General features: G+C 42.0%; 2 protein-coding genes across 3 annotated transcripts in view; one reads left to right on the top strand and one right to left on the bottom strand.

Annotated features, from left to right (window-relative positions):
• Positions 1–570: 570 nt before the first annotated feature.
• On the top strand, positions 571–25,805 carry MISFA (mitochondrial sheath formation associated). 2 transcript variants are annotated; one of them, XM_063671107.1, is made up of 5 exons: positions 571–1,581; positions 2,681–2,769; positions 4,743–4,780; positions 5,357–5,454; positions 20,157–25,805. In XM_063671107.1, exons 1-3 carry the CDS (start codon positions 1,513–1,515, stop codon positions 4,762–4,764), a joined length of 180 nt encoding a protein of 59 aa, XP_063527177.1. In that variant the 5' UTR covers positions 571–1,512; the 3' UTR covers positions 4,765–4,780; positions 5,357–5,454; positions 20,157–25,805. The 2 variants fall into 2 exon arrangements, with proteins under 2 accessions (XP_063527177.1, XP_063527176.1); XM_063671106.1 differs by lacking the exon at positions 20,157–25,805 and adding an exon at positions 10,834–11,848.
• The window catches only part of SPTY2D1 (SPT2 chromatin protein domain containing 1), a 28,399-nt gene continuing 8,618 nt past the window's right edge, over positions 8,015–27,795 (bottom strand). The window contains exons 2-6 of the mRNA XM_054437766.2: positions 18,443–18,557; positions 16,133–17,668; positions 13,887–14,061; positions 13,055–13,132; positions 8,015–11,551 (exon numbers count right to left, since the gene is read on the bottom strand). Of these exons, the coding sequence (XP_054293741.1) occupies positions 11,458–11,551; positions 13,055–13,132; positions 13,887–14,061; positions 16,133–17,668; positions 18,443–18,557 (1,998 nt within the window). The 3' untranslated portion in view covers positions 8,015–11,457. The remainder of the gene's footprint in view (positions 11,552–13,054; positions 13,133–13,886; positions 14,062–16,132; positions 17,669–18,442; positions 18,558–27,795) is intronic.

Below are 27,795 nucleotides of genomic sequence, written 5' to 3'. Positions count from 1 at the left end.
CTCTGTCTCAAAAAAAAAAAGCTCTAATACAATCAGCCTCAGAGAAGGTGCTCAGAGAAAGTGGTCATTAACTCAGCAGTGGGGATATCAACCCTAGAGTAAAGGCTGCTCATGGCCTATCATAAAGCTTAAAACAAGCCTCAGAAGAATCAAACTGATCGCAAGTAACTTAAGTGCACCTTAGAATAGAATTTAACACTGTTGAATACAACAAAATCCAGCACTCGGCACTAAAATTTACTATGTTCAACATCTAATCAAAAGTTGTAAGACATTTAAAGAAGCAGGAAATATCACAACAGGCCAGGCACGGTGGCTCATGCCTGTAATCCCAGGACTTTGGGAGGCTGAGGTGGCTGGATCACCTGAGGTCAGGAGTTCGAGACCAGCCTGGCCAACATGGTGAAACCCCATCTCTACTAAAAATACAAAAATTAGCCAGGCGTGGTGGCGGGTACCTGTAATCCCAGCTACTCGGGAGGCTGAGGCAGGAGAATCACTTGAGCCCAGGAGGCAGAGGTTGCAGTGAGCTGAGATCGCACCATTGCACTCCAGCCTGGGCGATGGAGCAAGACTCTGTCTCAAAAAAAAAAAAATTCTAGAGATGAAAAATACATTAAGTGTCCATGATGTTGTAGCAGAAAAGCAAAAAAGATGTTTGGTGACCCTGAGAGGGTGTCTAATAGTGGGGTGGGGCTAGAAGTCAGAATGTAATGCATGGAAGAGAGGCATAGATTGGAAAAAGCTTTGAGTGTGGACCACTTGTTTAGGAAGTTTGGTCATAAAATGAAATTAAGAAATAAGACAGGGAAGGAGCCGCAGTATCATCTGGAAGTTTTTTTGAGGAAAGGACAGGGGTACCTGTGGCTTCATGATGGCCAAGAAAAGAGAATCAATGGAGAGGAACTAATCCAAGGTGATGAAGATGTGGGTATACCATCATGCTGAGGAACCCCTTGACATGGGGAGAGGAGGTTTTGCAGGGACAGAAATAGAGACATCTGTCTCATTTACCTATAATTCAGTTTGTTTCATTCACATGTCATACACCTAGCAGCAAAACACCTTTTCAAATCTCTGCCTGTAGTGTAAAGAGCCCAGCTGCCCAAGAGGCAGCTGAGTCCTAAGTCTTGGACCTGATCTGGAGCATCAGCTATGTGCTGTAGTGCGGGTCACTTAGGCTCTAGTCTAAGCCTCAGTTTTCTGATTAGTGAAATGGGGTTAACAATAATGCCTACTTCATAGTGTTGCTGTTTGCTGCTCATCTTCTGGTCTGGGGGCAGTGTCTCTGGTGTGTCTTGAGTCTGGGCCATATGACCAATGATGTCACAATGCCCTACTAGAGTTCAGCTTCTCCACTAGGGAGTTGTGGATCCTTTGGAGCCAAGGACTCGAACAGACATGCGAGACCTCTACCAACTGAAGGTTTCATGAGCACACTCCTTTTCCAAGATCTTGGTGAATAGTCTTTCACTGTGCAATTGTATCTTAGAAATTGTTTTACGTTTGATCATGATTGTGCTTGGCTGGATGTTTTTTGTTGGACTTGCATGTTACATGGGCACATTTCCAGAGTTGATGGTAAGTAATGGCTCTGCCTGTAAATCCCTGGTGTCAGTCCTGGTGCTGGCTCATCTTCCTATCTGGGTTTTCTGACCAAATGGGAAAGATAGTTGAGGTCTCACCACTAACTGGAAGTCAGAATGTGATAGGAACAAAGTTAGTGTCCCAGGCTACCAGGCTACTTCCCATCCCACTAGGGACATCCTTTTTTATTTTTTATTTATTATTATTATTATTTTTTGAGATGGAGTTTCGCTCTTGTTGCCCAGGCTGGAGTGCATTGGTGCGATCTCGGCTCACCGCAACCTCCGCCTCTCAGGCTCAAGCGATTCTCCTGCCTCAGCCTCCCGAGCAGCTGGGATTACAGGCATGCACCACCACGCCTGGCTAATTTTGTGTTTTTGGTAGAAGCGGGGTTTCTCCATGTTGGTCAGGCTGGTCTCAAAGTCCCGACCTCAGGTGATCCACCCACCTTGGCCTCCCAAAGGGCTGGGATTACAGGCATGAGCCACCGTGCCTGGCTGGGGACATCCTTTTTTTTTTTTTTTTTTTTTTTTTTTTTTGAGATGGCGTCTTGCTCTGTCGCCCAGGCTGGAGTGCGGTGGCGCGATGTCGGCTCACTGCAAGCTCTGCCTCCTGGGTTCACGCCATTCTCCTGCCTCAGCCTCCCGAGTAGCTGGGACTACAGGCTCCCACCACCATGCTTGGCTAATTTTTTGTATTTTTAGTAGAGACGGGGTTTCACCGTGTTAGCCAGGATGGTCTAGATCTCCTGACCTCGTGATCCGCCTGCCTCGGCCCCCCAAAGTGCTGGGATTACAGGCGTGAGCCACTGCGCCCAGCCAAGGCATCCTTTTAAGTCTTTTTTTGTTTCCCCCTCCCTTGCATATATAGCTGTACTTGTTTCAAAGCACTATGGAATTTGCAAGGGGTCTGCTGGAGACCGTATTTGACTTGTGGATTTCAGGCCAAGTGGATCAGTGGTTACTGGTAGGAAGGGGGACGGTAGGGATTGGTGGGACCTTTTAGCAGCCCTTCTGGTCACCACACAGAGGCGGTTACCCACTGGGCCAATGAGTAGAGCCATCTCTGCCCTCAAATTTTCTTTCTGATTCAGCCTCCAACTCTGAAGTGGCAGGAGAGGTGGCCTGTTCAGGAGAGCAAGACACAACTGAGGAGGCGGGCTTTAGATGAAGATCTGCTGCAGTAAGTGGGTGGTCAGGTCTGGTGGGCTGGATTCCTCCCTTTCCAAAGTACTTGGTAGCACCCTGAAGTCTCAGTGGAGAGTGTTTATTCCTCTGGAAAATTATAATAAACTGTGGAAGGGGAAATGATTTGGTGAGTACTGCTGAGGACAGCAGGCCAAAGTTGTCTATTAATAACCATGTCTCATAGGTGTTGTTTTGAAGACTGTTCCCATCTATTATTTTTCTCCTCACAACACTGTAATGTATTATACTATTGATAGCATTCTTTTTTTTTTTTTTCTGAGACAGGTCTTGCTCTGCCACCCAGGCTGGAGTGAGGTGCAAGCAGTCTTCCCATCTCAGCTTCTTGGGTAGCTGATCCTCAGGCACATGCCACCATGCCTGGCTAATTGTTTTTTATTTTTTGTAGAGACAGGGTCTCACTATGTTGCCCAGGCTGGTCTTGAACTTCAGGCCTCAAGTGGTCCTCCAGCCTTGGCCTCCCAGAGTGCTGAGATTGCAGGCATAAGCCACCATGCCTTGCCAGGACCAGCATTTTTAATGTCCCTTTTGGCAGATCCTGAAACTGGAGTTAACATTGAACTTGAGTTTAGGTCCTAACTTTGTGACTTTCTAGCTTTGTGACCTTGGGAAAGTTTAATTACTTTCTCTGAACCTCAGTTTCAAAGTTTCTTCTGTACAACAGGAGATATCACTATTTTTGTGAAGATTATATTTGGGAATTAATGTAAAGCTCAAAAATTAGCTTTTAGTAAAATACTAACTTAACAACAAGCAAATAATGAACCAATCAACAAAGATTTACTGGTGACAGTGACCTCAACTATTTACCCGAGGCCACACACAGTAGCTTGTTGGTAAAGGTGGGATGCGAGCACAGATCTCTGTCTCTGGACTTAATAGCCTCCCATACTCATTCCACTAGACCAGCCTGCCTACAGGAAACACTAATGGCAGTATCCCTTTTAGCAGACCATCTCCTGGGTTTCTTACGTTTCACCCCATTTCATTCAGACCTGGTTTTTTTTTCAGAGCTGTTCCTATTGTTAGAGAAACTTAACTCAGAGAGTTTTAATAATATACTGATTACAGGAGCAGAAAGTTTTTTGGAAGCTACTCCAGAAGTTAGGGGTGTTTAGCCCCAGCCCCAGGTATACTAAGAGCAGGACTTGATGGTTGGAGTTTTTATCTCCATCTGCCCCAGGATTTCTGTGAATGCATTAGCCCAAAGCAGTCAGAACTTTGTGGCAGTCCTGACCAGACCGCTTAAACTATTCTGTGCCTCGCTTTCTCCAGCTGCGAAATGAGTAAACAGACAGCCGATCTTCCCCATCTTCCTTCTCTTCCCTTCTCAGGAAAGTTGTAAATAGGCTCACCCTACATGATGAGAGTTTAACTGTACCATTTTATAAAATGCAAGATTTCTTTTTTGAACAGCCTGACAATAGCATATGAAGTTATTTGCTCATGGCATATCTAGCCAGCTAATTATCTTAATGAATCCAGGCTTTTTTTCTTTTGCATAGCATCTGATTGCACAAAGCCAATAGTTAAACATTTTGGCAGGTGATGAGTTAATGAGTATGATGCCAGCTAGGTCCAAATCACAGACACACCAGAGCACAGGGCCCTTTTGATACATTTTCTTTAACCCAATGCATCTAGCATCCTGGCCAACCATCCCATAGGTGGTCATGCTGACTGGGTTGCCAAGGTTACAGGAGCTGATATCATAATTGGTGTCTGAGCTCTGCCCCCCTAAATGGCCATGAGGAGCCACTTCAATTCAGACTAGGCCACGAAGCTCCTTAGTGAGGAGCTGCCATGCTGGGCCATCCACCATCTGGATTCCTACCACTCAGGGAATAGAGCACTGCACCTTCCAGAAGCACTTGTTTCTTCTTGGGCACACCACCAGCTGAGAAAGAAGCCTCATGATGATTGTTGTCTTATGGATGCTTCTCATTGCAGGAACCATGTGGAAGGGATATAAATATCCCCCAGGAGGGGTAAGTGTACCTTCAACTTTGTTCTCTATTCCTACTTTGAAATGTATTCCCGCCCCCAAAAACAAACTAAGCATGAAAATCCAACTCTAGTAACATTAGAAACAAATACTTTTATTATTTTTTTAAAGTTACTGTAGCTGTTGGAAGGGTTCCCATTTTCTTTCACGTGATCTTTAAGGCCCAGAGTCAAAGCTTTCTGAGTTGGGCAGCCTTGTCTCTGTTGTGCTAATGGACATTTTGCATGCCCAGTCTTTGATGCCATTTCCTAAGGATCAGTCCACTTCAGAAATCCAAACTTCTCTCTTCCACAAGTAAACACTAGTCTGTAAAAGGGATCTGGTGGCAGATGTCTCTTTCCTCTCTCCTCCTGCTAGACCTTGGAATTTCTGTCTTTTCTCTGCCTCTTGTCAGCTCCCCAGTGCTAAGCTCCCCTTGCATCCAGGATCAGAGGCATTAGGTGAGACAGAATTGGAGGTAACCTCCCCTCCCAGTCCTTGCCTGGGAGGCCAAATGCCTAAGCCCCCACACTAGAAACCACTAGGCCCACATGACACACACTTTCTTTTTTCCCCACAGACCCCAGTGGAAGTAAGCAAGGATGATCCTGGTGAAGTAATGCAGCTGTGAAGCCCACCTGACCAGCTGTACAGTTCCTGTTGTTGGTTTCGCATAAAGTAATTGCACATTATTTTGTCATATTTTATGTTAAGAAGTTACCGCACTTTTTTTTTTTTTTTTTTTTTTGAGACGGAGTCTCGCTCTGTCGCTCAGGCTGGAGTGCAGTGGCGCGATCTCGGCTCACTGCAAGCTCCGCCTCCCGGGTTCACGCCATTCTCCTGCCTCAGCCTCCTGAGTAGCTGGGACTACAGGCGCCTGCCACCATGCCTGGCTATTTTTTTGTATTTTTAGTAGAGATGGAGTTTCACTGTGTTATCCAGGATGGTCTCGATCTCCTGACCTCGTGATCTGCCAGCCTCGGCCTCCCAAAGTGCTGGGATTACAGGCGTGAGCCAACGCGCCCAGCATTACCGCACTTTTTAAGATGAACGAAGACTTAGTATTCTGTTAGCTTGTAACAGAGAGACAGAGGGTGGGGAAGTAGTTGAGTGGATGGGAGACAATTGGGTCCTTCTGCTACATGGTCTCTAAGACTGGCATTAAGATACCTAGTTCTGCCTGGTGTGATGGCTCACACGTGTGATCTCAGCACTTTGGGAGGCCAAGGCAGGTGGATCATCTAGGGTCAGGAGTTCAAGACCAGCCTCGCCAACATGGTGAAACCCCGTCTCTACTAAAAATACAAAAAATTAGCTAGGGCGTGGTGTGGTGGCACGTCTGTAGTCCCAGCTACTCGGGAGGCAGTGGTTGCAGTAAGCTGAGATTGGCCACTGCACTCCAGCCTGGGCAACAGAGTGAGACTCAGTCTCAAAAGAAAAAAAAAAGAACCCTAAGCGTATACCATGTGGGGTAAGAACCTCATTTTTAATATTAGGGTTAAATACTTAAGTATAATTATCCTAATCCTTAAAATAACCTTCTGAAGCTATTAGCCTCATCTTACAAAATGGCAAAAATGAAGTTGAGGGGCATGTTTATCTTGCCAGTACACACAGCCCTGGGCTGCAGAGTCAAGATTAAGATCCAGGCCTTCTCCCTTCACACTTTCATGTGCCAAGGAAAAGAGCCAAACAAGAGACTGTGGGATATCCAAGATCTTGCTGTTTAAATGTCTCCCTCACCTGAAAACCCAAGAAGTTAGGCCAGGCGTGGTGGCTCCATTTCAAGACACTGGATTTGGCCAGGTGTGGTGGCTCACGCCTGTAATCCCAGCACTTTGGGAGGCCGAGGCAGGCAGATCACTTGAGGTCAGGAGTTCGAGACCCGCTTGGCCAACATGGTGAAACCCCGTTATCTACTAAAAATACAAAAATTAGCCAGGTGTGGTGGTGGGCACTGGTAATCCTAGCTACTTGGGAGGCTGAGGCAGGAGAATTGCTTGAACCTGGGAGGTGGGGGTTACAGTGAGCTGAGATTGCGCCACTGCACTCCAGCCTGGGTGACAAAGCAAGACCTTGTCTCAAACAAAAAAGAAAAAAGAAAACCCAGGAAGTTGCCTGGTAATTCTTTCTCATGACTACTGAAAAGATGGGAGCCTGAGAGAGACCTAACAGGAGTAAATACTTTAAAAACAAATTGTATGGAACTGTAGCCATTCTGAGGATGACTGATACAGTTCCAGTATTCAAAAGAAATATACCTTTTCCAGAAAAGCAGATCTTTTGTTTACATAGAAAACATTTTGTTATTTGGGAAGTTTGCTTAACTATTTGTAAGTGGCTCTTTGCAATGAATGGATTACCTTTTTTTAATGGAAAGAAAATAAATTCAAAATCCATAAGCAAAACTTTAGTAATTTCTGACTCTAGGATACTAGCATCTTCTATTTATGATGTGATTTAGACTCAACACTTTCCAGTGAGTTAAGTACTTACATCCTCTGGCTGTATAGCTGTGCCCATTTGCCTCATAATACATTTTTTTTTGAGACTGTCTCGTTCTGTCACCCAGGATAGAGTGCAGTGGTGCAATCTCAGCTCACTGCAACCTCCACCTCCCAGGTTCAAGTGATTCTTATGCCTCAGCCCCGAGTAGCAGGGATTACAACGCACGCTACATTTTTATATTTTTAGTAGAGACGGGGTTTTGCCATGTTGGCCAGGCTGGTCTCGAACTCCCAGCCTCAAGTGATCCACCTGCTTCTAACTCCCAAAGTGCTGGGATTACAGGTGTGAGCCACTGTGCCCAGCCTGCTTCATATACATTTCTAAGGACTCCTCTTCTCAGCCATTTCAAGCTGTTTTTATCATGAGATAGGACCCTGCTCATTTTGACAAGAGGAACCATATACCCAGCTGTGTCCTCCTCCCTCCATTTGAGTAAACTTCCAAAACTTGAGCCACTAAAAGATTCCATTGCTCTGACCACCTAACAGTTCTCCTAACATGGGTGTCAGAGAGCAGAACAGTTCTCTAAGCTGGTAGGGGGAGAGAAGCTCTATCATGTTAGAGCAGACATGAATGTGTAAGGGAGAATAAGCAGAGGAGTATGTGCAATAGGCAAACTGTATCTCTGAAGTGTGATGAGTATACCGAGGTTTCTAGCTGGAAAAATGTTCAGGGTGATGAGATAAAGAATATCTCAAAGTTTTAATCAATAAATGCAAACCAGCAAAAATATCAATAAAATATTTTTAATGCCTACAATTTCTTGTATACATAAATTGCAAAACTTTCACCTGTATGTGCAAAAGTATATTCTCTTGCAGGTCAACAGCACCAGAAAACAAGCTAAGCTATCTAAAAATTTTTTTAACTTGATTTGTCCATTATGTAAAAGACAGGATGGATTTAATAACTCCAAAGAAATCTCTATCTCACTCTTAATCATACACTAAATGTCTGAATATTTAATCACATCCACTCAGAAAATAAATAGTAGTCTAATATATTCAATACATTGAAAATAAAACAACCAGTCTCTCTTCATATATTTATTCTCTTTCCAAACATGTTTTGGTCTCCTGCTATATCTCAGAAATTTACCAATAGCTGCTTTTAAGTTACAAAATACAAAACAACAATTTATTTCTTGGAGAAAATCTTGGGGATTACATTAAAAATGAAAATTTGAGTTCCCACATTTTTTTTTTTTTGAGATGGAGTCTCGCTCTGTCACCCAGGCTGGAGTGCACTGGTGCCATCTTGGCTGACTGCAACCTCCGCCTCCCAGGTTCTAGCGATTCTCCTGCCTCAGCCTCCCCGGTAGCTGGGATTACAGGTGCGCGCCACCGCACCTGGCTAATTTTTTTATTTTTAGTAGAGACAGGGTCTCACCATGTTGGCCAGGCTGGTCTCGAACTCCTGGTCTCAAGTGATCCGCCCACCTCGGCCTCCCAAAGTGCTGGGATTACAGGCTTGAGCCACCATGCCCGGCCAGACTTACTTTTTTGTTAACGATCTTTGAACCTTTTCACGGCACACACGTAAGGCTGCCTGTGACATGTGGTACCCTGGCCTCCAACTGGACACAACTGCATTTATAGTTTAGCGAAAATACAAAGTTCTGAAAGTAGCCTTAAAAGAAGTGCCCTTTGCTTTGACATAGCAATATCAAAAGCAAGTGGGACTGTGCAATCAGAGCCATGAGTTTTATGAAAACTACTTTCCTTTCACATCATTTGTTAGAGAATGCCACACCCATGATCATGTAACATTATTACAATCATGAAATATTACATTCGTGATTAACATTACCCAAAAGGCACATCTTCAAATGTTGAATTAAGAAAATCCAAAACTCAAAACAGTAGAGAATACATTAAAAATCAAGCATTTAATTTGTAAACTTAATGAAATAACAGCCTACTCCAGTTTCTTCAAAGGTTTGTGAGCTTTTTCTAAGAGTGGTCAGGAAGTGCAGAAAAACAACATGGAAGACAGGGTTGGAAACAAGGCCAAAATTTAAAAGACTTAATCTTTTTTTTCTTTTAAATGAGCCACAGAAGTGCTCTTTTATAATGTTGATGCAAATCAACATTTATATTATAGAAATGCACTCAGAAGTAACAGACACACAAGGTTAAAACCTGATTCTTCCCACTAAGTTCTGGAAATTTATTCTAACATAATGGTGCCTTTCTGTACAAAGAACTGTACCGTATCATAAATTTACTGCTAGTAAACTTTAAGCCACCAGAAATCTTTCGGCTGTGACACGCACTTGATTGTAATGACAGATTTCAGAGTCTGAATATTGAAAAAAATATATATCCAATAAAAAATTTTTGAAGGGGGAATAAAAGCACATAAATGGCAGCAGAGGAATTGATGTTCTAAGCCTGTTTTATTACATGGGACATCACACTACCCTTAATTTCACTAAAGGTATCTGAGATGGGTGAGATGAAATCAATAGGATTTTCTGCTACCATTGTAACAGTTCTATATGTAGTTACAAAGGGTGTTATTCCTAGTGATGATGACACCTTTCACGGGATTCAACTTAAAAATTAAATCCTTGCACTTTCAAAGTTTGAAACTCAATTCAAAATGAGTCCATCTTAAAAGCCTGGCTCATATGGTCCCATCAAGGGAGGCTAACAATGGTAATCTATAATACCCAAACTTGAAGAAGACTTTATGGATAAAAAGGAATAAACCAAAATATTTGGGCCGTTGAAGTGTAAGGGCCTGTTGTAGGACAATCCCTCCTACTTCCTAATCCTGCCCATACAATGGCTTAAGATAGCCAGAACGTTTATTGTAGAACATTTATTATTCCTACAAGCTTATGTCTCACTTCCCCTAAGCCTCCGTACTTACAGTCAAGGACAAATGCTCTCTAGCATCATATCTCATTTTCTGTTGCTGACAGTTCTTGAGACTTGGCTTCCTTCTAGCATGATCCTAAGTCAGCCTGATTGGAACTGCTTGGACTTGAAGGTTAAGGGATATTAAGTCCATATTTATGACTTTAAAAAGGGTAAAAATGAGTTTCCACAGCTCAGTAAGATAACGATAACAGGGAACATCCCTTCCTACCTGGGGAAAAAAATCTCTTCACAGTGCATAGTTTGAAATCAAAGTGCAATATGGGCAAAAAGAGAAGGTGGTGCTCTCGATACCATAAATTTAGTTTTTGGTTTTCTGCCATTAATATTTGCTAACAAATTCAAGCTAAAAAATGAAGTCATTAATTTCAAGAGGTACGAGAGCACCTTGGGATTTCAAAATATCTTTATGATGGGGGAGGGGAGAGCCTCACATGTTACTTCCTTATTTTATAAACTATTACTCTTTCAAATCTAATGTTTGAATAAAATATTTTTTCTTTGATATAAAAATGAATTTTTTTTAGATAAAAATCAATCAGCACAGTGACCTTGTCTTACACTAAAGCCAACATAACAGTAAATCTGAAAGGAAAACTTAGAAAAGAATATTATACTGTTATAACCTGTATTTTAACTTGAAAATTTTTTCATTAATTCCTAGCCACCTAAATTAATGAGTAAGAATGCTCAGCATCCAATCCGTGAATACAGAATTTATTCTGCTTTGTACTTCAAAGTCACAGGATGACATCCATATGATAGTTATAAATTCTACTCTACATTTTCAAGTTCTCAATCCATAGATTAGGACAAGTCACTTTATTGCTGGCAACATTCATGGAAGGTCCAGGTTTCTCATAAAAAGACTAAGTTTGATTGGGAGCAGGGCAGTGCCCTACTCACAGATCAGCAGAAGAATTATAGAAATCAAGAGACAACCTTTTTTTTTCCTTTCAAAGTAGCAAAGGAACAATAAAAGATTGGCTGACTGGTGAGTGGCCCCACATTAGAGTGCATAGCTCATCAGGATCAAGGCTGGCATCTGTGAACAGTTAACTTCATAAGAGCACAAGTGGGCATTATATCATCTGCATTACAGATTTCACCCTGGAAAATATCTGAAAATATTTTATGCTCAAATGACAGCCTGCAAATGACAGTATGCATTCCTTCTCCTTGAGTACCCAAGTATAAACCTAAAATGATAAGGGGGCTTCTTCAGTCTGAAGGCAGGAAATCCTTGCAGCAGAGCAGCTCTAGAATTTCACAAAAATAAAAGCAGCAGCTAACGCCTCTTCAGCTTCTTGGCCCTTCGACGTTGCATTTCTTCTTCTTCACGTCTCATTTCCTCTAAGTCCTCTTGCATACCCAGTCTTAAGCTGCCAAAGAATTTTTAAAGGGTATTTGTCAATATACATGAGATGACCACTTTCCTTAAAAAGAATGAAATTTCCAACTGGGAGCTCACATGGATTGTGCTGATGCTGTCAAAATGCCTCAAGGCTTTACCACTGAAAACAAACTAGCAGGGATAATTTTTTACCAGGGGCCACAGACCCAAATTGTAGTGGGAAAAAGAACTCACACACCACAAAAACCTTAATATTTCCATTAAAATAATAAAATATAGGTTTATCTCAATAGCTTTTAAAAATAAACAAGCATTTATTCATTAACTAACATTCTATTCTTGTTCTCTTCCAACACTTTAGTTTGAAATTTTATGGGCAAGAGGGAGAAAAAGATTTAGTATTCTGGCTTGAGACTGAGGTGAATTATTTACCTATAATAACATTATGGCCGGGCACAGTGGCTCACACCTGCAATCACAGCACTTTGGGAAGCCGAGCCAGGCGGATCACCTGAGGTCAGGAGTTTGAGACCAGCCTGGCCAACATATAGTGAAACCCCATCTCTACTAAAAATTACAAAAATTAGCTGGGCGTGGTAGCGCACACCTGTAGTCCCAGCTACTTGGGAAGCTGAGGCAGAAGAATCGCTTGAACCTGGGAGGCGGGGGTTGCAGTGAGCCGCGATCATGCCACCGCACTCCAGCCTCGGCAACAGAGCAAGACCCTGTCTCTTAAGAAAAAAAAAACAACAACAATAAACAAAGTAATTACTTTTTACCCCAATAGAAAAAGTATCATTAGCTTACTATCAGATAGCCAAACAGAAATCAGAGGAAATCTAATATACCTACATCCCTGAGGCCAGCAATGTTACAGGTTACCAAGATTGAGATGTGTCTGTGCAGAAAGAAAAGCAAGAATTTGCTACAACAGGATTAGGGAAAGCATCTAACATTTACTGTGTATCCACACATGTGAGGCACTGCACTAGGCATCTTGTACATGTCTTCATCCTCATTATACTTAAATGAGTAAAACAGTATATTCTCATTTTACAAAAGAAAATAGGCTGGGCATGGTGGCTCACACCTATAATCCCAAAACTTTGTGAGGCTAAGGCAGGAGGATTGCTTGAGCCCAGGACTTTGGGACCAGCCTGGATAACAAAGCAAGACCCCATCTCTTAAAAACAAAACAAACAAAAAAAACAGTGATGGTCCAGTGCAGTGGCTCATGCCTGTAATCCCAGCACTTTGGGAGGCTGAGATGGGAGGATCACTTGAGGCCAGGGGTTTGAGACTAGTCTGGTCAACATAGTGAGACCCCATCTCTGTTAAAAAAGAAAAAAACAAAAACCAGTGAAAAACAGAACTGTTAAGGAATTTGTCTAAGGCCCTACAGCTAGTAAACGGGATTGGAATCCAGAATTCTCTGGCCCAAAGCCCCAGTTCCCAATGGTGCAACTGTAGCAGTAAGCAGAAAGGAATTTTTAGGACATTTTTGTACAAGTGTGTTAAATTTTATGCTTACCTCTTTGCTTCTTCCTTCTGCTGCTCTTTCCAACTACTTTCCATGTAACGTAAGGCATAGTCACTTTCATCTTTGTATCTGATAAAAGGAAATCAAAATGATAAAAAGAGAAAACTTCAATTTTCTAAAGGAACTATGTCCTCTCATTTAAAAAATCAATATCTCCTTTAAAACTAAATCAAGCACACATTTAGAATTACTCCTTGCTTGGCAGCGAGTGAGGGGAGTGGAGGATGGATAGGTTTCTGAAGTAAAGACAAGTTTTAGATAAGCCCTTATTACCCTCAGAGGGCAACTATTCTGAAGCTAATGTTCATGAAGGTACCAATCCTACAGCGCTTCCTCAACTCACTCACCTACACTGACTTGATAATTTATATTAAAATTTGAAAGCACAATATGTATGAAAATTATTTTATATATAATAATCTAATTTGAGCTTCATGACCATCATGAGGTGGGGAAAGACTTTAGACCACAGGAAATTGAAGCAGTTGGGTTAACAGACTGACCAAGAACATACAGCTTGTTCTTTCAAGAGCCAATCTACTTCTACTACACTAAGCTGCTTCCATCTCACTAAATATATATCTTATAACGATTTAAAAGGGTTATTTTTTGTTCCTCATGCAAATAACTACAGAAACTATTTTGAATTAAATATAAAATATTTAGTGCTAAAAGAGTACATTTATTTAAAATAACAATCACCCAAGGGTTCCTAATTAAGAATTGTATTCAGTGCCTCCACTATTAGTTTATTACCCTATGACATGAATTATTCAAAATAAAAAAAGGATGTCATAGTTATCTGAATCTTCTTTAGTCTTACTTTTTTCGGTCATAACCAAAGATTTCTCTAATGTGCTTGGATATTTCTTCCTGAGGCTCTCCTTCATCTTCGATAAAATCTTCCATTTCAGAGTCATATTCATCATCATCGTCATCTTCCTCTTCATATTCTCGCTGCCTTTTGTAACCAGTAGGGAAGGGAAGCCTTTGAGGACCTAAGAAACCATTATTTATGAGAATATTACAACTTAAAATAGTTCCAATGCAGTTCTATGTAAACTGAAATTGTGAGTCATCATTAAGATGGTATCCTTTAAAACCAGAGCAAGCAGGCTGGCCCTGAGCACGGAGCCATCATCCTTGCTGTGTCATGGTATCCAGAAGGAACAGAACTCCTGTTTTATCCCAGGGCTTACCGGAAATACCTTGTTACATTTTCTAGCTTAGTAGTGCCAATATTTCTGAATTTATAAGATCAGTAAAATTTCTTTTTTTTTTTTTTTTTGAGACAGTTTCACTCATTGCCTAGGCTGGAGTGCAATGGTGCGATCTCAGCTCACTGCAACTTCTGCCTCCCAGGTTCAAGCAATTCTCCTGCCTCAGCCTCCCAAGTAGCTGGGATTATAGGCATGTGCCACCACGCCTGGCTAATTTTGTATTTTTAGTAGAGATGGGGTTTCTCCACGTTGGTCAGGCTGGTCTCGAACTCCCGACCTCAGGTGATCTGTCTGCCTTGGCCTCCCAAAGTGCTGGGATTACAGGCGTGAGCCACCGCGTCCGGCCAAAATCAGTAAAATTTCTAAAAATAAATACAATTTACAAACCTCCACAGAATCATTAACTTTTGCCAAGACACCAAAAGTAGCAACTAACATCTACTATAATCACAATTTCATTTAAAAATTTAAAGTTGAATGAAGTATGAATGACTCTCAGAATTATTTGTTCAAACTAAGTAAGTTTGACTGTAGGAAAAACTCACTACATTGTCCTTAGTTTTGTCATTTTACCAAAAGACTGATAAAAACTTTGCAAAAGACAGGCATTGACCAACAGCCCAGGATCTGGGAACAACTACTTTCTAGTTTTTGATTACAGACACTTCTTTTGTTCTTCTACGGTTGTTTTTAATATGCATGGCTTGTCTCCCTAGCTTAGTTTCTCAACCTTAGCTCAATGACATTTCGGACCAGATAATTTTTTGTTGTCAGGGGGCTATCCCATGCATTGTTTGTCAGCAGCATCCCTGTCCTCTATTCAGTAGACGCCAGTGGCATCCCCCATCCCCAGTTGTGACAATTGCCAAAAGTCCCCTGGAGGGCAAAACTGCCCTTGTTAAGAATCAATGGTCTAGTTGAACTAGGAAATTTAAAACAAGTAATTCAATCATTGGTTCCTTTTTATATTCTCCATGGAGCCTAACAAGTGCTTTAATAAATGCCTATTAGCATAAAGCAGGTACGACCTAGCAGCTAGCAGGTGCCACCAATGATCAGATACCTTGGGACAGTAGATTCCTGAAGGATCAGTGTTTAGGACCTTGATACTAACCATTATAACAAGCAGAAACACAAGTACAATCTAAAAACAGTTCCTGGCACATAATGGGTGCCCAAAAAATATCTGCTGAATAAGCTTCCAATTACACTCTGATCCTTGAAGACAGGTCTCTTTAGTCCTCAGGAAAAAGTAGATTAATTCATCCATTGTAGCATACATATGTAAGTCACGTACATTCACCCTGAATGTTCACAAATCACAAAGCTAAGTTTATCACACTTGGGGACATTTCAAGGGTGAACACAGAGATCCTAGACAAGTCTCTTTCTAAAGACCTTTCCAAGTCATGATCATTAAAGGAACTCTCAGCAGGGAATAGTGACTCATGCCTGTAATCCCAGCACTTTGGGAAGCTGAGGAAGGCGGATCTCTGAGCCCAGGAGTTAGAAACTAGTATAGGCAACATATTGAGACCCCATCTCTATAAAAAAAATAAAAAGCCAGGCATGGTGGCACACGCCTATAGTCCCAGCTACCTGGGAAGCTAAGGTGGGAGAACTGCTTGAGCCTGTGATTGTGCCTGGGCAACAGAGCAAGACCCTGTCTCAAAAACAAAACAACAAGGAACTCTCAACCACAGGGCAGATAAAACATCAAGATTCTATCAACACTACAGTATATTAAAGGACAGCACATGAGGGGTTCAAAGGGTCCCTGATAATATAAAAACTCTTTCCAATTTCCTAATGACAAATATATACTCTTTAGGGTGAGGGGAAATTTTACCTTGGACAGATCTGTAGCCAGATAGGGGAGGCTTCATTCCATTCATCTGTCCATTGCTGGACCGGCTAATAATATTCTTAGAAGAAATTGTTTCGGAGACAACAGTGCACTTAGGCTTTATAGTGGGACCTGAGCTACTAACTGTTTGCCCAGGTCCCAAGCTGCTCACTGGTCTTCCTGGGACTGAACTACTGACAGTCCGTCCAGCTGGAATTGAGCCACTTATGGATCTCCCAGGGCCACTGACAGACCGCCCCAGGGGGCCTGAGCCAAACACTGGTCGTCGAAGTTCATGTGGACTGCTCACAGGCCGGCCAGGGCCACGAGAGCTGCCCAAGGGTCTTGCAGAACTACCTGAACCACTGATGGGTCGCCCAGGGCCACTTGAGCTGCTTGCAGGTTGTCCAGGGCCACATGTACCACTGACTGTCCGCCTAGAGGGATTTGAGTCATTGGTTGGCTTCTTGGACCCACTGATTGATCGCTCAGGTCCTGAGCTGGAGCTGCCATTCTGGCGCCTAGGCACAGGGCCAGAACTAACTGTGGGTCGAGCAACCCCTGTGCTGGGCTGCCCAGGGGCTGAGCTAGAGCTGCTGCCTGGCTGCCTGACACCTGGACTCTTAGCCTTATTGTGTGGGGTGACCATGGGCCCAGGCCTGGAATGGCTAGGATGGGACGGAGATTTTTTGGCTTTGTGCTCAATAGCAGATTTCTGAGTCCTGCTAGCAGAAGTCTTTGGGACACTTGGTGAAGAGGTGCTGGAATGAGGCTTTCCAGCTCCATTGAAAACAGGTCTGTCGTGGCCCTCACGAAGTGAGGGTTGGGAGCTATTGCCAGATCCTGCCTTGATCCTCTCTCCTGGCATGGATTTGGATGAAGACAAAGCGAGGTGTTTCTCATTGGCCATGTTGGGTCTTGATTTCTTCTCAGCATGAGGAAGGGGCATTCCTTTAGAAGAAGGATGCCTGTCTCCAGAACCTTTGCTAAGTTTTGTGCCCACACTTTCTTTCTGAGAGGGTGCCTTTTTGGACACAGTTGGAGGTAGTTTTCCATCTGTCTCAAGTTTTTTTCTCCTATGCTTTCGTTCAAGGAATTCTCGCTCCCTAAGTTCTTCTGCAGTCATAGGTCGCTCTTCTGATTTCTTCACTACCTTGATTTCCACTGGTTCAAACTGCTTTTTCTCAGCCAGCCTGAGTAAATCAGTGAAGTTCATGGGTGGTGGGGCACTTTTAAGGGGGACCTTTGGTTTGCTTTCAACTTTGGGAGGTTCTTGCTCTTCCTCATACTCCTGCTCTGACTCTGCGTGATTGTACTCGAGGAATTCATTCTCTTCTTCCATTTCATACTCTCGGTCGGTTCCTTGGCTGGTATGGCTTTCTGTTGCCTGCCTCTTCTTTGACTTTTCCTCAATAGGAATCCCATTGTAACCATGAAAATTATCCTTTGTCCTCTTGGCCATAGCTCTTGCTTTCTTGTCATGTTTGAGCTCAATTCGCTTTTTCACTAGTTCCTCTTTTCTCCTTTTCTCCTCTAAGGCTAAAAGGGACAAAACAAGAATATGTTATTATTTCGAGATCTCAAGATTGCAGTATGCTCAAGTGAAAACACAACGTTCAGGTTACAGTTTGAAGATATCTAGGAATCAAATGAGGAAGTCATTTGAACAAGTATCAATTGAGTCATCTTTACATAATGAGTGGGAGACATATGGGTTTTTCTATATGACTAAGCAAGTGGGAGACTTGGTTTTCAGCTTTAAATATAGAAAATACTTCAAACCAAATACATTACCAAGTTAAGAGAACATTAGTATCCACTTAGCAGTTGTTATTAATTATGATTCAATGAATACTTAAACATATTGAATCAGTTGCTTTGTATTTGCATGAAGTAGAGCTATTCGAGATAAAGACTTTAAAACTTATCTCTATTTTAGCCTTTTAGATAGCATTCTGTTAATAAAAATTAAAATACAAAATGGGTAGAAACACTTTCAGAACCAAGATTAAAGAAAGAATGGAGTTCTTATTGGGGACTTACTATGGCCAATTAGAAGACATGGCTACTAACCCCCAAAAAGCTGTTACTTCAAGGGGAGGAAAAAAAGAAAACGTTTATATAAATGATCGAGATAACATATGTAAAGCCATGAATACAGTCAGTTAACCTGGACACACGCACACACACATACACACACACTCTCCCAAATCTGTTGGCCTGTTATGTTTTTATAAACAGCCACTGGTTTAGTACAAGCTAGATGTGAAGATGGAATACTTTAAAATTGAGAATAAGGCTATAGATACATACCTTTTCGTCTCAGCTCCTCTTCTTTCCTTTTAAGAAAAGCTTGTACAGCTGCTGATTGGACACCTTTAACTTTTGGGTCTTTTTTTGGAGGCCCCACTGCCAAACTATACCTTTTCTAAAAACAAAAACAGTAAAAGTTACAAGCAATTCAACTTTTAAAATACATTATTAGGTATAAGGCACTGTGCCAGGTAATAAGAGGTATAAATGTTAACTGTGAAACCTATTCTGAATAATTGAGAGATCATATAACCCATAATAAAGCTGAGCTATAAAATTTCAGACTAAATATTTATTACGTATGGTGATTCTGGGGTACAAAGTTTCTATGTAACATCCCAAAATAATGCATAAATGAACAATTCACAGAAACACTGTTTTCAGGCTATTTTCCAAAAAAGAACCTGGACTGGGTAACTAAATGAAATCACCACTTAGAAAAATCCATTATTTGTGTTTTAAAATTCTGATTTAGGCTGGGCTCAGGGTCTCATGCCTGTAATCTCAGCACTTTGGGAGGCAGAGGCGGGTGAATCATGAGATCTGGAGTTTGAGATCAGCCTGGCCAACATGGTGAAACCCCATCCCTACTACAAATACAAAAAATTAGCTGGGCGTAGTGGCAGGTGCCTGTAATCCCAGCTACTCAGGAGGCTGAGGCAGAAGAATTGCTTGAACCTGGGAGGCAGAGGTTGCAGTGAGCCGAGATTGTGCCACTGCACTGTAGCCCGAGCGACAAAGTAAGACTCTGTCTCAAAAAAAAAAAAAAAAATTCTGATTTAGGCCAGGTACGGTGGCTCACGCCTATAATCCCAACACTTTGGGAGGCTGAGGTGGGAGGATTACCTGTGGTCAGGAGTTGGCAACCAGCCTGGCCAACATAGTGAAACTCCGTCTCTACTAAAAATACAAAAATTAGCCGGGCATGGTGGCGCACACCCGTAATCCCAGCTGCTTAGGAGGCTGAGGCAGGAGAATGGCTTGAAGCCAGGAAGCAGAGGTTGCAGTGAGCCGAGATTGCGCCACTGCACTCCAGGCTGGACAACAGAGCAAAACTCCGTCTCAATTAATCAATCAATCTATAAGTAAGTGTATAAAATTCTGAGTTTAAAAATAGCCTGCCTTAGAAAGAAGCATTTCAAAGTCCAACTTTTCAAACAAACAGAAAAAACTACTCCTCACAACTATTTTCTCTTCTGACTACTCCAGATGATTTTCTAGTAGGGACTCATAGCTACATGTGTTATTTTGCTTAGAACACGGAAACACTGAGGTTTTACTTTGACCACACACAAAGGCCAGGGGCAAACCATAGCAAAAAAGCATTTCAAAAAATCTATGCAATAAAGGCCCAATTCCCAGGAACCTTTAACTGTAGCTCTTATGTTCACTAAATGTTAATTTCCCTCACAACCTCTTTTTTAGACAGGTTCCTATAACACCCAAAAAAAGCTTACATTATCCTGGCACAGATGAAGTCTCTGGACCTCAGTTTTTATATAACTACATCAAGAAATTGCTAAACTCAAGTAATGTTAATTTGAACTACAAAAGGAAAAATATTTCCACTTTATAAGTACCTATTATGAGAGAAATAGGATGAACTTAGAGCTAAAATAAATTCAGACCAGGGATGATTCATCTCTAGGACCATTCCACATTAAATCCAGGAAATTAAGATTTTTAAAATATCCTTCTTTTTTTGTTTTGTTAGGCAGATGCATTCTCATCTAACGTACCTGTTGCTGTGGCGAGCAGAAAAAGAAACATGTCCAAGAACAAATTGAGACAACTTAGGAACAACTTAGGAACCAAAAAAGTATTCCCAAATATGTATGAAATTCTTGGAGGAAAACCAAAAGATATGTGCTTACTATAAGGCTGCCAAATACGACGTATCTTGAAACAGGCTGGAAGTTCCAACTAAATTAGTCTGCCAACAAAGCAGCTGGCCAAGGAAGCAGGCTCTAATCCAACCTGAAAATCTTGCATGATAGCAATGCTGAGAAGTGACATATCCCTAATAGAGAGAAGTCCCAAGACAGCATCCAGATTTCTTTCCCAGTCACCTTGGCTAGGCCACAATGAGATCCTTTAAAGTCCATATCTTTGTAAATTTAATTTTAGACTCTTTCCATAGTGGATAGGGGCTCAATATTTAAAAGAGAAAAGGGAGAAGGAAAGGGAGAGGAGAAAGGAGAAGTAATACTGCTATCCTAACTAGATATATATAAAATTGCCCTTGTTTACAAGAAAAGAACCACAAACATAGGCATTAATCACAAGGATCTTACGTTTTCATTGTGGAAAGGGCACCATGAGTATGATTCAAATTAAGACATACAAAAACTCATAAGCAGAGGCACACACTCACTCCACTCTATCCCATTAAGGGATTTGGAAGCAGAGGAAGGTGGATTTTTTTTCACCAACACTTAAGATTTTCCTGGCCAGGCGCAGTGGCTCAAGCCTGTAATCCTAGCACTTTGGGAGGCTGAGGCAGGAGAACCGCTTGAGCCCAAGAGTTAAGAGGCCAGCCTGGACAACATGGTGAGAACTCATCTCTTTAAAAAAAAAAAAAAAAAGGGCTGGGTGCAGTGGCTTACGCCTGTAATCCCAGAACTTTGGGAGGCCGAGGCAGGCGGATCACAAGGTCAGCAGATCGAGACCATCCTGGCCAACATGGTAAACTCTATCTCTACTAAAAATACAAAAATTAGCTGGGCGTGGTGGTGCCTGCTTGTAAACCCAGCTACTTGGGAGGATGAGGCAGGAGAATTGCTTGAACCAGGGAGTCAGAGGCTGCAGTGAGCCAAAATTGCGCCACTGCACTCCAGCCTGGTGACAGAGCAAGACTCTGTCTCAATAAACAAAAAACAAAAATTTCCTGTCCCTGTCCATTATATAGCTCATAGAGTTACAAAGCCCCATACAAATCAAAGCCCCATACAAGGTTTTCCCCAAGAAAAATGCAAATACATATATTAGCGTTACTTATTTTAAACAGGACTGGTTTGCTGTCCAAATAACCCAGCATTGAGCACTATCTAACATGATTTTGGGATAGATATCTTTCGTCTTAACCTGGGACTGCAAGAGATAGAAAGTGGGATACGACAAACCAAAAAGCTGATCTTGACTGAATACTGGTATCCAAAAGGGAAAACATCAGTGTCAATGGGGCATAGTTTAATGCAGTGTTCAGTAAGCTTCAGTCATTTGCATACTACCTTTATGATTTTTGCCTTTGTGGTATACTACCCCTACCATTACTTACTAATTTAAAAAAACATACAGAGTTGGCCAGGTGCGGTGGTTCATGCCTGTAATCCCAGAACTTTGGGAGGACAAGGCGGGCGGATCACTTGAGGTCAGGAGTTCGAGACCAGCCTGGCCTCGAACTCTGGACCAGCCTGGCCTCAAACTCTGTGAAACCCTGTCTCCACTAAAAGTACAAAAATTACCCAGGCATGGTGGCTCACGCCTGTAGTCCCAGCTAGTTGGGAGGCTGAAGCACGAGAATCACTTGAACCCAGGAGGCAGAGGTTGTAGTGAGCCAAGATCACGCCACTGCATTCCAGCCTGGGCAACAGAGTGAGACTCGGTCTGAAACAAAAACAAAAACAAAAACAAAAACACAGACCTAACATCATGAGCCGTTATTATAGCTTTATCTCAGCGATAATATCCACAAAATGACTGACTTGAACAACTAGTTATATTTTTCCAATTCATATAAAAATACATACTATTAAGCCAGGCACGGTGGCTCACACCTGTAATCCCAGCACTTTGGGAGGCCGAGGCAGGCGGATCACGAGGTCAGGAGATCGAGACCATCCTGGCCAACACGGTGAAACCCCGTCTCTACTAAAAATACAAAAAAATCAGCCGGGCGTGGTGGTGGGCGCCTGTAGTCCCAGCTACTCGGAAGGCTGAGGCAGGAGAATGGCGTGAACCCGGGAGGCAGAGCTTGCAGTGAGCCGAGATCGTGCCACTGCACTCCAGCCTGGCCAACAGAGCAAGACTCTATCTGGAAAAAAAAAAAAAAAAATACATACTATTAAAATAAAAAATATTTTATTTGTAAAAAATGTAGAAATATTTTAAATGGTATATTTGTAAACCATTTACATCCAGGCCCTATATGTGCTGCTCTTTAAAAACATTGATTGAGGCCGGGTGTGGTGGCTCACGCTTGTATTCCCAGCACTTTGGGAGGCTGAGGCAGGTGGATCACCTGAGGTCAGGAGTTTGAGACCAGCCTGGTCAACTTGGGAAACCCCATCAAAATACAAAAATTAGCCAGGTGTGGTGGCAGGCACCTGTAATCCCAGCTACTCCGGAGGCTGAGGAATTAATTGCTTGAACCCAGGAGGTGAAGGGTTGCAGTGAGCCGAGATCGCACCACTGCACTTCAGCCTGGGTGATTGTACTCCACCCTGGGTGAGAAGAGTGAAACTCTGTCTCAAAAAAAAAAAAAAAAAAAAAGAAAAAGAAAAAGAAAAGAAAAGAAACACTGACTTAGGGAACAAAAATACAGGAAAGGCAGAAAAACAAGGAAGGTGGTGTTCAGGAACTCAGATTTGCTTTGAAAAGAATAACAGAGGCTACTTTTAGCTTTTTTTCAAAGTATACACCTATTCTCATCAATTTATATGTCAATTTCAAATTCTGCCTTTTTAAACACCTCTAATCATTAAGGATACTTAAGCTGGTCTCACATTTAACCCAACAACTTTGCAGTACTTGTCCTGTCCTTATGATGCAAAAGAAACTCAATAAATCTATACAACGTCTATTTTGTTGATCTTCAACAACTTAAAAAGCTAGCAGTAAGGCAAGGTCAGCACTGCTCTAATGAGGCTTAATCTTGTTTATATGAACTGAGCCATAATCAATTAATTTCTTATATCCTCTGTAGCTTAAAAATGTACTCAGGCCAGACATAGTGGCTCACACCCATAATTCCAGCACTTTGGGAGGCTAATTTGAGAGGATCGCTTGAGCACAGGAGTTCGAGACCAGCCTGAGCAATATAGGGAGACCCTGTCTCTCCAAACAATTTAAAAATTAGCTGGGCACAGTGGCATATGCCTGTGGTCCCAGCTACTCGGGAGGCTGAGACAGGTGGATTGTCTCAGCCAGGGAGGTCGAGGCTGCAGTGAGCCGTGGTTGTGCTACGGCACTCCAGCCTGAACAACAGAGTAAGATCCTATCTCAAAAACAAAAAAAACCCAAAAACCAAAACCAAAAACAAAAAAAACCTCACCAGCACAAATACCAATAAGATATTAAAACACTCTTAGACAAAGTTGAGGTTCACAACCTAAAAAAAAAGACTGGGTCACTAGAGATCATCTTTATATTTTTGGAAATATCTTTGAATGGCCAGGCACGGTGGCTCATGTCTGTAATCCCAACACTTTGGGAGGCTGAGGTGGAAGGATTGATTGAGCCCAGGAGTTCGAAACTAGCCTGGGCAGCATACTGAGACCCCCATCTCTACAAAATATACAAAAATTAGCCGGACATTGTGACGCACGCCTGTAGTCCCAGCTACACAGCTGATGTGGGAGGATGGCTTCAGCCCAGGAAGTGGAGGCTGCAGTGAGCCATGATTGTGCCACTGTACCCCAGCCTGGGTGACAGAGCAAGACTCTGTCTCAGAAAGAAAATCTTTGAGATATAATTCATATACCACAAAATTCATCCATTTAATGTATACAATTAAATGGTTTTTGATATACAGTTGACCTTTAAACATGGTAGCATGGCATGCCACCACCCTGTGCAGTAAGAAAAAATTCCGGCTGGGCGCGGTGGCTCACCCCTGTAATCCCTGCACTTCGGGAGGCTGAGGCAGGCAGATCACCTGAGGTCAGGAGTTCGAGACCAGCCTGACGAACATGATGAAATCCCATCTCTACTAAAAATACAAAAAATTAGCTGGGCGTGATGGCATGCACCTATAATCCCAGCTACTCAGGAGGCTGAGGCAGGCGAATCGCTTGAACCCAGGAGGTGGAGGTTGCAGTGAGCTAAGATCGCACCACTGTACTCCAGCCTGGGCAACAAGAGCAAAACTCTGTCTCAAAACAACAACAACAACAATATTCCATGTATAACTTTTGACTCCCTAAAAACAACAACAACAATATTCCATGTATAACTTTTGACTCCCTAAAAACTTTACTAACAACTCAAAGTTGACCAGAAGCCTTACTGATAACATAGTCAATTAACATACATTTTATGCATCATGATATACTTTTTTCTTAATTCTTTTCAATATTTCTAGGCTATGTTCATCTGCAGGTTTTTTTAAGTTGTCACAGATTTTAAAAAAACTTATTGGAAAAAAATCCACATATAAGTGGGTCCACACAGTTCAAGCCTATGTTGTTGAAGGGTCAACTGCATCCACAGAGTAGTATAACCAACACCACCATCTGATTCCAGAACATTTTAATCATCCTCCCAAAAAATCTCTTAGCTTTAGCAATGACTCCACGTTCTCGTCTCCCCTCAGCCCCTGGCAAACCCTAATCTACATTCTGTCTCTATGCATTTGCCAATTCTGGACATTTCATATAAATGAAATCGTATAATATGTGGCTATGATGGTTAATTTTATATGTCAATTGGACTAGGCTATAATACCCAGTTATTTAATCAAACATTAAGCATTACTGTGAAGGTATTTTGTAGATATAATATCTACCATCAGTTGACTTTAGGTAAAGAACACTACCCTCCATAATGTGGATGGGTCTCATCCAATCATGCCAATGAAGGCATAAGAGCAAAACTCGAGGCTTCTAAGAAAAGGAGTTCTATCTCAAGACCACAGCATGAACTCCTGCCTGATTTTCCAGCCTGCTGGCCTGCCCGAGAAATTTCAGACTTCTCAGGCCTCCATAATCAATCCCCTAAAATAAATCCTACTGGTTCCATGTAGAACACTGACAGATACAGTGGCCTTTTGTATCTGGCTTCTTTCACTTAGCATGTTTTCAAAGTTCATGTTGTAGCATGTATCAATATTTCCTTCCTTTTTGTGGCTGAATAATATTCCATTGTATAGATATACCATGCATTATTTTCATATTCATCAACTGAATATTCGGATTGTCTCTACTTTTTGGCTATTATGAATAATGCTGCTGTGAACATCTGTGTACAAGTTTTTATGTGGATGCACATTTTCCTTTCTCTTAGGTATGTGACCACAGATCTTTTTCTCATTGAGCAGGCAAGACCTTTCAAAAGGGAGTTGCAATAGACCCTGGTATCAAAAGATGTGTTGTTAACGAAATATTTTAAAAGACAGTTCCCCACAGGGGTAGCCCAGTGGAGAAACATTTTTAAAAAGAGAAAAAAAAAAAAAAGCTCCAGGCTGGATTACATTATATTCTATTTAATAACCCAGAAGATCTATTTGGCACTTCCCCTCGCATCACATGGTCATATTTAGCTCTAGCAGCAGCACATCAGGATGCACCCATCAATTCCGAATCTGAGACAAGGCACCAGGCTGCTTCATTGTTTGAACTTCATGGAAAGCAGCTGGACAAGAGTTTCTTTTATCCTAAGCATATCCATTTTATTACACTGCAAGCCAACTCAGTCATTCTGCTACACCCCAATGAATGATCCACCACAGTGAAGCTTGTCATTTAAATACAACATCAGAGATTTTGCCAAGATTTGTAATTCTGAAGCCAAGAGCTTTAGAAAATATTAAGCCACTTTAAAACATATCTGTTCCTTGCATTTAAACTGTATCATCTAGGCCAGATTAAGAAAATAAGGAGACATCAGTCTAGAAACATGTGTACACCAACTACTGTATGTTATGATGGAATCGATAGTCAATCCCTGGCCAGGCGCGATGGCTCACGACTGTAATCCCAGCACTTTGGGAGGCCGAGGTGGGTGGATCACCTGAGGTCGGGAGTTCAACACCAGCCTGATCAACATGGAGAAACCCCATCTCTACTAAAAATACAAAACTACCCAGGCAGGATGGCGCATTGCCTGTAATCCCAGCTACTCGGGAGGCTGAGGCAGGAGAACTGCTTGAACCCGGGAGGCAGAGGTTGCGGTGAGCCGAGATCGCGCCATTGCACTCCAGCCTGGGTGACAGAGCGAGACTCCGTCTCAAGAAAAAAAAAAAGTCAATTCCTCCATGAAAGCTGTTCTTTACCCAGGAGATAACATATTGTTTCAATTGTAGAAAATATAAATTTCTTGATGGCTTTACATAGCTGGTTATAAAATTTATAACTGGTTAGAATTAGGAGTTAGGAATATTCAAAGGATGCTACATGCTTAACTTTAATAATCACCACAGTTTTTAAAAATTTTCGCAGAACATCAGAGTCAGAGAAAGAAAGTAGGCCTGGAAAACCAATGGTTCCATTAGAACTGTTTAGCTGGATGGCTAAGAGGATAAAAATTAATAACCTGCCCCAAAAGATGCTATTCATAATTGCTATGGAGTTAAATGTAAATTTTACTGTTATTGTGTTTATAAAAATATACCTGATTATAAAATGTAATAATATCAGATAGGTGTCTCATGGAGTCTCTAGTCCAACCTCTATGTTAGAAATGGCCCAGAACACCTGTGTATTTACTGGCAATCACATGGTTTATAGCAGAGTCTGAATTACAATCCAGATCGCCTAACTCAGCCCCAAAATGTTCTCACTACAACACATCTCACTTTTTTTTTTTTTTTTTTTTTTTAGAAATACATAGGGTCTTGCTTGATTTGTCACCCAGGTGGACGGAGTACAGTGGCACAACCTTGGCTCACTGTGGCCTCAAACTCCTGGGCTCCAGTGATTCTCCCACCTTAGCTTCCCGAGTAACTGGGACTAGAGGCACACACCACCACAACTGGCTGTTAATAATTTTTGTATTTTTTGTAGAGATGGGGGGATCTCACTTTGTTGCCCATGCTGGTCACATCTAATTTAACTCCAACACTTTCTTTTTTTTTTTTTTGAGATGGAGTCTCGCTCTGTTGCCCAGGCTGGAGTGCAGTGGCGTGGTCTCGGCTCACTGCAACCTCCACCTCCCAGGTTCAAGCAATTCTCCTGCCTCAGCCTCCCAAGTAGCTGGGATTACAAGCGCCTGCCACCACACCCAGGTAATCTTTTGTATTTTTAGTAGAGACAGGTTTCACCACGTTGGCCAGGTTGGTCTCGAACGCCTGACCTCATGATCCGCCCACCTCAGCTTCCCAAAGAGCTGGGATTACAGGCGTGAGCCACAATGCCTGGCTCCACCACTTTCATCTCTAGTTTCTAATTTAACTCCAACACTTGGATCTCTAGTTCTAA

The sequence above is a fragment of the Pongo pygmaeus genome, chromosome 9 (assembly GCF_028885625.2).
Source record: "Pongo pygmaeus isolate AG05252 chromosome 9, NHGRI_mPonPyg2-v2.0_pri, whole genome shotgun sequence".
NCBI classification, from domain to species: Eukaryota; Metazoa; Chordata; class Mammalia; order Primates; family Hominidae; genus Pongo; species Pongo pygmaeus.
This window is presented reverse-complemented; position numbering and strand designations above follow the sequence as displayed.